Source organism: Cucurbita pepo, chromosome 9 (genome assembly GCF_057944985.1).
Source record: "Cucurbita pepo subsp. pepo isolate OVF chromosome 9, ASM5794498v1, whole genome shotgun sequence".
NCBI classification, from domain to species: domain Eukaryota; kingdom Viridiplantae; phylum Streptophyta; class Magnoliopsida; order Cucurbitales; family Cucurbitaceae; genus Cucurbita; species Cucurbita pepo.
In genome coordinates, this window is record NC_141806.1 from 453,960 (window position 1) to 465,420 (window position 11,461).

The 11,461-nt window shown below is 40.6% G+C and overlaps 3 protein-coding genes across 6 annotated transcripts; 1 reads left to right on the forward strand and 2 right to left on the reverse strand.

The window, feature by feature from the left end:
- Positions 1–180: 180 nt before the first annotated feature.
- Positions 181–3,682, forward strand: HCF106 (Bacterial sec-independent translocation protein mttA/Hcf106). The gene is made up of 6 exons (XM_023686201.2): positions 181–465; positions 580–704; positions 2,657–2,716; positions 2,804–2,963; positions 3,169–3,321; positions 3,394–3,682. Exons 1-6 carry the CDS (start codon positions 246–248, stop codon positions 3,507–3,509), a joined length of 834 nt encoding a protein of 277 aa, XP_023541969.2. The 5' UTR covers positions 181–245; the 3' UTR covers positions 3,510–3,682.
- Positions 3,567–8,731, reverse strand: LOC111801952 (U-box domain-containing protein 32). 4 transcript variants are annotated; one of them, XM_087127088.1, is made up of 9 exons: positions 8,390–8,731; positions 8,088–8,200; positions 7,884–8,005; positions 7,701–7,790; positions 6,408–6,493; positions 6,194–6,330; positions 4,745–5,272; positions 3,982–4,659; positions 3,567–3,873 (listed from the first exon to the last, which is right to left on the reverse strand). In XM_087127088.1, the coding sequence occupies exons 1-9, from the start codon at positions 8,571–8,573 to the stop codon at positions 3,691–3,693; spliced, it is 2,121 nt and encodes a 706-aa protein (XP_086983214.1). In that variant the 5' UTR covers positions 8,574–8,731; the 3' UTR covers positions 3,567–3,690. The 4 variants fall into 4 exon arrangements, with proteins under 4 accessions (XP_086983214.1, XP_023541967.2, XP_086983213.1 ...); XM_023686199.2 differs by having other exon boundaries at positions 6,218–6,340; positions 6,412–6,493; positions 8,390–8,730; XM_087127087.1 differs by having other exon boundaries at positions 6,194–6,340; positions 6,412–6,493; positions 8,390–8,730.
- A 477-nt stretch (positions 8,732–9,208) lies between these two features.
- Positions 9,209–10,744, reverse strand: LOC111801413 (large ribosomal subunit protein eL36). Its single transcript, XM_023685407.2, has 4 exons — positions 10,591–10,744; positions 10,330–10,434; positions 9,527–9,726; positions 9,209–9,435 (listed from the first exon to the last, which is right to left on the reverse strand). Exons 2-4 carry the CDS (start codon positions 10,429–10,431, stop codon positions 9,405–9,407), a joined length of 333 nt encoding a protein of 110 aa, XP_023541175.1. The 5' UTR covers positions 10,432–10,434; positions 10,591–10,744; the 3' UTR covers positions 9,209–9,404.
- Positions 10,745–11,461: the final 717 nt, after the last annotated feature.

Consider the following 11,461-nt stretch of genomic DNA (forward strand, 5'->3'; position numbering starts at 1 on the left):
TTTATGATTTTTAGGCCCAATTGGTCCAAACAAACCTGCCCAAATGGGCCCAATGTGAGAACCCAGAGGGGTATTTCCGTAAATCGATATAGCTGCCACGTGTTTTTAAATTTGGGCGTTTAGGACTTGTACCTAAGGCTAAAAGGGTTTAAATCTTTTAATAAACGACCTTATCTCCAATTCTGTTTGTATTAGTGTACAAAATCCATGGCTATGCTGACTCAGAAAGGACTGAAGCTGTGTTCATGGTCGTTCTCTTAGCCATGGCCTCCAAAGTTTCGGCCGCCACATTCCCATTTTCTCCATCTTCCTCATCTTCTCTCGCTTCATCTTCATTGCCCACGATACACTCCAGAAACCCTAAAATTCGTCTCTCCTTGTGTAATTTCCCACTGGGTCTCCGCCTTTTTTCTCCATGGAGCGGTTTAAAGCATCTGGGTATTTCAACCAGAGGAAAGTTCATCGGTATGAATGTTCTTTGTATTATTGATTCGATTTGTTCTCATATTTGTATGTATTAAGTGTTTATTGACTTTTTTCTTCATTTTTTTATGTTTTTTTGAAATGGATTTGTCGCAGAGAGGAGGAAGAGAATTCCGAAGGGGAAAGCGGTTTTTGCATCTTTGTTTGGGGTTGGAGCTCCTGAGGCATTGGTTATTGGGGTTGTGGCTCTCTTAGTTTTTGGTCCCAAGGGTCTTGCTGAGGTGAGTGGTTTGGATCATTTAGATGACATATAATTTTAAGATATTTGGCATCCTTAAATGTGTTTCTCTTGTTTATATATTATAGCTTGTGATAAAATTATGTTTCATCTTGTTTAAGGTAATCTGTTTGGTTTTGAAGTTGTTGTTGTTGCTGTTGCTCAAAGTTGAACCCTAAACATAAAACCTGACTTACCTTAATACTCCAGTCTTTATTGTCATGAGCCACTGCGACATGAACCACTGTGTGATTAGTTAGTAGGTTTTATGGTTGTTGACGTCAATGAAGTTAGCTTCTAATGTTATTGATAGGCCTCCGATTGTTAATGTACTTTCAAAAAAGCATGTGAGGGGAAGGGGTTAATCCCATGTATTGGGAGGGGTGGATGAGCTTGTTTGGTTTTGTTTGGTCCGGACTAGATGTTGTTTCTCGATGGAGGAGGAGCTGCTTCAGAGTTCTCTCTTTAGAGAAGGGCTGTAACAGCCCAAGCCCACCGCTAGCAGATATTGTCCTCTTTGCGCTTTCCCTTCAAGGGCTTCCCCTAAAAAACGCGTCTGATAGGGAGAGGTTTCTACACTCTTATAAGGAATATTCCGTTCCCCCCTTCAACCGATGTGGGATCTCACAATCCACCCCCCTTGGGGGCCCAATGTCCCACTAGTATGACGGACTCTGATACCATTTATAACAGTCAAAGTCCACTGCTAGTAGATATCGTTCTCTTTGGGTTTTTCCTTTAAGGACTTCCCCTCAAGGTTTTAAAATGCATATGACAGGGAGAAGTTTCCATACCCTTATAAGAAATGCTTCATTCCCCTCTCCAACCGACGTGAGATCTCAGAGTTGGTATGATGGAACATATGCTATACTTCAAAACAAATTGAAATGCTGCACCCATTACTAGCAATACTTGATATGATTTTAAACATCTTGGTTAGGGGAGTACAGTGTCTGTTCATTTCTTCCCCCGAGGGACTTCTCCAGGTGGAACTACATAATGAAAAAGTGATGGCATAGGCTGCCTCATAGGTGTCCCTTGTGCTGAACTTTGTTTTTAGAAAACCTCAATATTAGTGGTTATCTGTGAGTATTGACCAAAATGGGAGAAGAACGCTGGGTTGGCTTTGGAGATCTCAAAAGACCCAGAAGGTCAATAAGTAGCTTGTTTATGTTTCCACAAGTTTGTAAAAAAGTAAGAATGATTTCAAGTTTTGAGACTGAAACAATATGAAATTAGAAGATTGAATGTTAATGTTATTCAGTAATTTGTTGTTATAAATCGAGATGGACAATCTTTGTGAGATCCCACGTTAGTTGGAGAGGGGAACGAACTATTCCTTCTAAGGATGTGAAAACCTCTCCCTAGTAGACATTTTAAAACCCGTGAGGCTGATAGCGATACATAATGGGCCAAAGCAGACAATATCTGCTAGTGGTGAGTTTGGGCTATTACAAATGATATCAGAGCTAGACACTGAGCTGTGTGTCAGCAAGGACGCTGGGCTTCCAAGGGGTATAAATTGTGAGACCGCACATCGGTTGGAGTGGGGAACGAAACATTCCTTAGAAGGGTGTGGAAACCTCTCCCTAGTAGACGCGTTTTAACAATCGTGAAGCTGACGACGATGTGTAACGGGCTAAAGCAGACAATATCTGCAGTGGTGGGCTCGAGTTGTTACAAATGGTATCAGAGCCAGACACTAAGTTGTGTGCTAGCGAGGACGCTGGGTTCCCAAGGGGAGTAGATTATAAGATCCCACATCGGTTGGAGTGAGGAACGAAGCATTCCTTATAAGGGTGTGAAACCTCTCCCTAGTACGCATCTAAAAATCGTGAGGCTGATGGCGATACGTAATGGACCAAATCAAACAATGTCAACTTCGCCCACCCCAATGTCAACTTAGGGAGATTCTTGTGGAAAGAATGTAGTTTGACTTAACTTATTTTTATGCAGGTTGCTCGGAATCTAGGGAAGACCTTACGTGCATTTCAACCCACCATTAGAGAGCTTCAGGTTATATTTCGGTTTTTCGAGATTTTCCAGCATAACTTCTTGGAGACCTTATGAACGTAGTTTATTGCTCTTCATTGATCTATGTAGGATGTTTCTAGAGAATTCAAGACTACGCTTGAGCGAGAAATTGGTCTCGATGAAATTTCGAGTTCGGTTAACAGCCCATACAATTCTAGCAGATCCAATACCTTCTCAAATCCACCTTCTGTTTCTAAAGCAGAAGATTCTGCTGCAGTAGCTGAACCCAGTGAGTGATTTGGTTATTTATCATCCATGTGCTTGTTTGTTAACAGTACTCATATCGTAACGAAAGGTTTCGAAGTTACATAGAAAGTCCTGCAGTTATATTCAACAGGAAGTGTCATAGATTTGGAACAGCCCGCTGTCGGGCATCGTGTCTATGAACTGATATCGATTATGATATGATAATGAAAGCTTGTTTTCAAATGTAGAAATAGCTGATGAATCTCCATCAGCAAGCAAAGCATATAGCTCTGAAGAGTACCTAAAGCTTACAGAAGAGCAGCTGAAAGCTCAAGAACAGCTGAGAGTCCAAGCCAATCTTGCAGCAGAAAGCGAGAGTGGATCCCAAGAACAGCCTCAAGGTTGCTAAATTCAAATCACTTCATTTCCCTCCCTCCCTTGCTATCTCTCTGACGTATGCGAACTTGTAACAGGAACTATCGGAGAACCGGCCACGATTACACCTGGACCTCAAAATCTTGGAACAGGTAAAGCTGATGAATCTGCTGCCTCCGCTCCAAGACCTCAAAGTCCCGGAACCGAGACGTGAAGTTATTAGAATCGATTTTAGATCGACGAGAATTTGTAATTTCATCGATGTACTGGATTGACGTAGAAAATCTATTAGAATGATTTTGTCAATGCCTTGAAACTTAAATCAGTTTCTAGACATTGGATATAATGATTTTGTTGGATTAGTAATGAGAATTCCCTCATGATACACACATATGTCATAGCTGCTGCTGCCACTCTTGAATTGCATTCAAAAGAGCATAATTTGGCACAAGATTACAGTGTTCAAGTTTAAGATTTGTCATGGGAGAAGTGTCATGCCCACTTTTGAACCATCCTTTGATTGCATCAGCTTCATATGTGAATCCATCTGCAGCAATGAGTGGATCTTTCATCATTTCCTGTAAAAACCAATCAAAAGTTAGGCATATTTCCTTCCTTTTGCTCTTTTCGGCACGACGTCAGGCATCATTTGAATCGAATGAAGCATTACTTAGCACGAGTCTTACCTGAAAAATAGGACACGTGAAATGGGCAGGCACTCGAGAGTGTTGCTTTGAACCTGAAAACGATGCCGAGGCAATGGATCTCATAGGCTCCAAAACACTCCATAATTCCGAGACGAGGTCAGGCCGATCCGACTTTTCCTTCACACAGCATCTCAAAGCCACAAGAGCCAATTGTTCTGCTAGATCATGAGGCCAATCTCCAGCTGATGAGTCCAAAATGGCACCAATCTTATCATTTTCTAAAGCACATTTTACATCCTTTACAATTCCCGAAGCTGCTCTGCCAGTTAACATACGCAGAAAAGTAACACCAAGAGAGTAAACGTCTGATTCTGGAGTGAACCTTCCAATCTCAAGACATTCTCGTGGGATCAAGCGAGAGATGCCCAAGCCACCCAGTTTGGCAACAAAATTGGCATCAAGTAGGATTTTGCTTGGCTTTATATCTCCATGGACAATGCAAGGCTCATTGTAATGGAGAAATATAAGAGCCGAGCAGATATCAGCAGCAACCCGAATCCGTATCTGCCATGGAAGCGGGCGATATCGATCTTTGCACGATAGGTGCTCTTCCAAGCTGCCATTTTTCAAATTCTCATAGACTATCAACCTAGATTCTGGACATGCTCCAATAATTGTAACCAGGTTTGGATGCCTTACCCTACTCAAAACTTCAATCTGTTGCCCACCAATACAAAATCCAAGAAAGTACATTATCGAACGCTTCAAGCTTTCGAAAATTAAGCTTATAAATAAGATTTACCTCGTATTGGAACGTCGATTGTGAATGAGAACCGTACGAAGGCAACATTTTTAGAGCAACGTCCACGTGGCGAAGGTGGCCTTTATAAACACTACCATGTCTTCCCTCACCAATCTTCCAGGAAGGGTCAAAGTTTCTGGTGGCTTCAATTATCTCCATGAATGAGAATGTAGGCATTTCTACGCTGTGAAAACATGTAGGTTCCATTTTAAGCATGTTCTTCAGCAGTCTAAGCTTGTTCTTTGCTTCTTCATGTTCTATCTGCAACTTATCTCGTTTTTCCCTGAAGCTTACCAAGAGGTCAACAGCATCAAACATTTTCTTCTCCAACTCCTTCACTTCACAACGGTACTCTGAAGCTTTTCTTTCAAGAAATAATTTCTGCTCTTCGACGTCGTATAGTTCTTTCGAGAGCTTGTCACGCTTTTTGTTCATCTGTTCTGCTAGTTTTTTACCTGTCTCTAAAATTTCTTCCATCTTTTTTCTTTTTTTTACCTCCTCCACACTTGAGCTTTCTAATGAAATAACCTGTAAGATGATATAAAAAGAAAATCCTTTATAAAAATCACTGTAACGGCCCATGCCTACCGCTAACAGATATTGTCTGCTTTGGCCTATTACGTATCGCCGTCAGCCTCACGGTTTTTAAAATGCATCTATTAAGGAGAGGTTTCCACACCCTTATAAAGGGTGCTTCATTCCCCTCTCCAACTAACGTGGGATCTCAAAATCCATTCTCCTTGGGGGCCTAGCGTCCTCGCTGGCACACTGCATGGTGTCTAGCTCTGATACCATTTGTACCAGCCCAAACACACCGCTAGTAGATATTGTCCGCTTTGGCCCGTTATGTATCGCTATCAGTCTCACGGTTTTTAAAATGTGTCTATTAAGGAAAGGTTTCCACACCCTTATAAAGGATGCTTTGTTCCCCTCTCCAACTAATGTGGGATCTCACAATCCACCCTCCTCGGGGGCCAGTGTCCTCGCTGGTACATTGCTCGGTGTCTACCTCTGATACCATTTGTAACAACCAAAACACACCGCTAGCAGATATTATCCATTTTAGCCCGTTACGTATCGCCGTCAGCTTCACGGTTTTAAAACGCGTCTATTAGGGAGAGGTTTCCACACCCTTATAAATGATGCTTCATTCCCCTCTCCAACTAACGTGGGATCTCACAGTTACATTGGTAGAAAGTAGGCATAAAACAAAGAAACTTATACGTGGAAGTAGTGTTTATAACCTTATTTTTGAAAAACCAAATGATCATCAAACGGGGCCAAAGCTTTCTAATCCACGTGCCCATGTAGGTTGAAACTACTAAATCTTGCATATGATACAAACACTACTTCTGTCAAGCTTAACTACCCTACTATCAGTCAAGACCTATAAAAACTAATGTTTCTTTCAAAAAACTAATACTACTTCAGGCAACAATCAGAAAATACCTTGAGGGGATAGCTTTTGCTCACCTCATTCCTTAACAATAGTCTTGTTCTTGAAGTACCAATGGCTTCATTATTGGAATATTTTGGATCCACCAGACCTTGAGATCTATCAGATGCATACTCCTTTTGTTGAGCATCTACAAAGTCCTGTAACAATGTGATCATGCTATCTCCTTTATTGGAAACCAATAGAGCACATGAAGAAATACTCAACAAACCAGTCTCAGATGGTTAGATTGGTCCAGTCCTATTTCCGAAGTTTGCAGCAGTGATGGATTGAATCTTCCCATTCCGCCCTCCCTGTTTTAATAGGAATCTTTTTAGGTAACGATAAACGAATAATACATGCAGTCAATCGAAGAAAGAGTAGAAGAAACAAAAATAATATTCATGTAACCGCCCAAGCCCACCGCTAGTAGATATTGTTCTCTTTGGGCTTTTCCTTTTGGGTTTTCTCTCACGCAAGGTCTTATGTTAGGGAAAAGTTTCCACACCCTTATAAAGAATGATTCGTTCTCCTCTCCAACCAATGTGGGATCTCACAATCTACCCCCTTAGGAGCCCAACGTCCTCATTGACACACCGCTCGGTGCATGGCTCTGATACCATTTGTAACAGCCCAAGCCCACCGCTAGCAGATATTGTCTTCTCTAGGCTTTTCCTTCCGGACTTCCCCTTTGTCTTTTCTAGGCTTTCCCTTCTAGGCTTCCCCTCAAGGTTTCAAAATGCGTCTGTTAGGGAGAAGTTTCCACACCCTTATAAAGAATGCTTCGTTCCCCTTGGGGGCCCAGTGTCATCGCTGGTGCCTGGCTCTGATACCATTTGTAACAACCCAATCCCACCGCTAGCCAATGTTGTCTTCTCTAGACTTTCCCTTTCGGGCTTCCCCTCAAGGTTTTAAAATGCGTCTATTAGGGAGAGGTTTCCACACTCTTAAAAAGTCCCCTCTCCAACCAACATAGGATCTCACAATCCATCCCTCTTGAGGGTCCAGTGTCCTCGCTAACACACCGCCCGGTGCTTGGCTCTGATACCATTTGTAACAGCCCAAGCCCATCACTAGAAAATATTGTCTTCTCTAGGCTTTCCCTTCTAGGTTTCCCCTTAAGGTTTTAAAATGTGTCTGTTAGGGAAAGCACCTTTATAAAGAATGCTTTGTTCCCGTCTTCAACCAATGTGGGATCTCACAATCCACTCCCCTTAAGGGCCCAGCGTCCTCGCTGGCACACCGCCCGATTTCTGGCTCTAATACCATTTGTAACGGTCCAAGCCCACAGCTAACAGATAGTGTCTCTCTAGACTTTCCCTTCTGGGCTTCCCCTCAAGGTTTCCACACTCTTATAAAGAATGTTTCGTTCCACTCTCCAACCAACGTGGGATCTCACAAGTTTGACATTTAATAAACATGGAAGCCATCTAAGTGTCACGACGGATATAAAATTAAGTATAAAGAGCATTCTCCATCCTTGAAATCAAAACCAATTCAAATTCTAAAACATCAAAGTACCTTGAGAATATAAGGCGCCCTCTGCAGACAAGCCATATGTGGCAGCAAATGGGTGCTTGTTGGCATACATAGAAAGCTTTCTTGGACGTCCTAACAATGTAATTAGGCAAGTAACAGTAAATTTACACTCCAAAGTCCCTGAAGTGTATTCTATGGAATGTAATAACAGTAAATGATGCATACTTGAGATTGTATCTTTCTGCGTCTAAACCCATGACTAGCCATTTAATACTGTACTGAGCAATAATTTCAACAATCCCTTTCTCAACGCAGTTCGTCTCGGTCCATACTTTTCGCGCTTGTACCTACAAATTTAGTCAATTCATTGATTTGAGTAACACCCAATAAAACGCTTTTCATTGATCAGTATGGGGATTGAAATGGTACCCCCAGTTTGGCAAGAATGAAAACATATTGATTAAGAAGTTCAAATGGCTTTTGCCTTTCAGGTTCCTCAAATGCCTTTGCTACATGTTCTTCATTAAGAAGTTCTTCATTTTCTGCATGTAAGGATAACATTTTATGAGACCATATATGATATACATAAGCGAAGCTGCTATAAAATTCATCGTACTAAAGGTCGCGAATCGACCGTAGAAGTTTTCGATTACTCGAAACAAATAGAAAACGAAGCAGAACATGATCAAAGTGAAGCAACATAAATGAAATTGCAAAGAATCAGAACTCACTCTGAGGAACAACAAGATGGGCAGGCTGATGAACGTGAAGCACACAAAATTTCTTCCCAGCGAAGTTCTGCACAGCCCAAATCAGAGTCGTTTCGGAGTCGTGGACATCCGTTCCCACCGCAACAAATATAGTGTGTTCGACGTCGAATGGCAGCGGCTGTCCAATCTCGTCGGCAGCGGCCATGAGGAGGAAGCTATGAATTAGCGGCCACAGGGAAGGCGGAGACAGAACCGATCAGGAAGTAGCTAGAGACGACTTTCCAAAGTCGCCCCTAATCAACGGCTTGCTTCCCTTGGAATACCGACGCGACATAGATTCTTTTGTAGCTCAACAACATCCCACTTTAGTTTGACGTGGATTTTTTTGTCCACAGATAAATGAGATTTAATGTTTGTTCAGTAAAAAAAATTCTATATTTTTTTTAATAATTAATTTGATAAAAGAAAAGACTTGATGTCTATTCTTATACTCCCGTTATCAGCCCTCAAATAATTGTTAAATAATTTCAAAGGATAATTTGAAAAGAAAAAAGAAAAAAGAAAAAAAAAAATCCTTCAGCTTTTTTTTTTTTTTTTCTTCATGAGTTCCAACAAGTTCTCTCGAATCTCTACAGCTAATCTTCGCTATGAACTCCTCTTCTTTACTTTTTAGTCTCGCAGCTTAGTTCGTCTCCTTCAAGACGAGCATAAGGAAATCGGTCGGGAATCCGGCAATTGTGGAGAATCTTTGAAATTACTACCATTTTTGTGGAACCAAATAAAGGGTTATCAGAGGCTATTAAAAAAAAGGGTGCATTCCTTGTAAGAAGCTAATGGCAATTATATCAAAAGAGAAACAAATGGCCGCAAGTTTCCTTCAAAAAAGAAGACTTAAAAGTTGTAATACATGCCATCATAACTCATCTAACATAAGGATTAAGAATCCATTGAAGATTTTGGATAACAAACATAACAATCTAAAACCATGTTTCTAACAATATGGGAATTCGAAGCTTCAAAATTAACCACACGCGTTTCATTTCTTCTTCTCACCACCTCCACCAGCTCTGTTTCAAGAAGGAAGATCAAAGAATCAAGTTATATTACGAGGAAGCAATTCAATCATAGTTAGAGAAATTGAAAGACTTGTATAAGTACCTCATCTTGCGGAGAACGCTGGACATCTCCTCTCTCTTCTTCTTAGCTCTCTTGTGAGTTCCCAACTTTCTCTTGGCCACTTTTAGTGCTCTCTTGTCCTTTCCAACTTTAAGGAGCTCAGTGATTCTCTTCTCATATGGTGCAAAACCAGCAACTTCCCGGATCAAACTCCTCACAAAGAGAACTCTCTTGCTGCTTTTCTATGGTATCAATCAAATTCATGTGAAAATTAATCATTAATGTCAATTACTTCTAGCTATCAACAGCCAAAATAACATTGAAGCAAAAACATTCCAAAACAAACAAGCTTAAATTTGTATGATATGAAAACAGAGTAATTATATGCATATGGCTCAAAAGCGTCACAATGAGAATTCTTGTACTATTTTATAAACATTAACGATCTAATTGGGCACAAACAAACATTAAGCATTACCGTCAATAAGAACTTTTGAAGGGTAACAGTCGGAAAATCATTTAAGGAAACTAATAACGGACCAAAACTAGTAGGTTTCAGTTCATGCTTCCAATTCACAAACAATCAAATGTATGATCAAGACCTAACCCCTTGCATTTGAGCTAAGTAAATAACATGAATTTATAATATACATAAGATTACAAATATCTCAATAAATCAACACTCCCAAGTTCCATTTTGTCGAAGGCAATCCCTGGTTGTAGCCATCACTAAAATCCCCAAAAAGAACATGAACTAGATAAAATTATAAAAACGGAATAGTTTGAAGAGCATATAAGATAACGCAATGTACACCCTAGATTGAGTTAGTGCATAATTAACTCACTCCTTTACGATCAGAGGGGCGCGGGGCCAACTCTTTCTTTGTAACAATGTGCCCTTTGTTAAGTCCCACGAAGAGACCAGTATTCGGCTGCTTCGGAGCCATTGCCTGTTCAAAAAAATAAAGAACAAAAATACATTCACAAATAAAGTTGACACTCTTGGACGAAATCAATATCGTAGAATCAAAATCTAGAGCAAACAACCTATCTGAGAAATATTCTGTTCAATTATCGTATAAGAGAGAGAGAAAAAGGGTTCGTACCTTCTCGGACGGACTAAAACCAAGTGATCGGAGGCAAGCGAAGCTGAAGGATTAGGGTTTCAGAAGCTTTGCTTTATAAGGAGATATTGACGAGTGCTGGGTCTCTAAAGGATCTTTTGGGCTTTCTTCCTTAATATTATATTGCTATATTGGGCTTTCTCCAGTAAATCTTATTGAGCTTTCTCCAGCAAACGTTACTGGTCTTTCTCCAGTAAACACTAATGGGCTTTCCTCAGTAAACACTAATGGGCTTTCCCCAGTAAATTGGGCTTTTCCTAGTAATTAATATTGGGCTTTCTCCAGTAAACGTTATTGGGCTTTCACTTCGGGAAACGATATGGGCTTTCTCCTGTAAATCTTATCGGGCTTTCTCCTGTAAATCTTATCGAGCTTTCTCCAGTAAATGTTATTGGGCCTTCCTTGTTGGGCTTTATCCAATAAACATGATTGGGCTTTCTCTAGTAATATATAGTGGGCTTTCTCCAGTAAACGTTATTGGGCTTTCTCTTCGGTAAACGATATGGGCTTTCTCCTGTAAATCTTATCGGGCTTTCTTTAGTAAATGATATTGGGTCTTCTTCATTGGGCCTTATCCAATAAATATTATTGGGCTTCTATAGTAATTATTATTGGGCTTTGTCCAGTAAACGTTATTGGACTTTCACTTCGGTAACGATATGGGCTTTCTCCTGTAAATCATATCGGGCTTTCTCCAGTAAATGTTATTGGGCCTTCTTCATTGGGCTTATCCAATAAATATTATTGGGCTTTCTCTAGTAATTATTATTGGGCTTTCACTTCGGATAACGATATGGGCTTTCTCCCGTAAATGTTATTGGGCCTTCTTCATTGGGCTTTGTCCAATAAATAC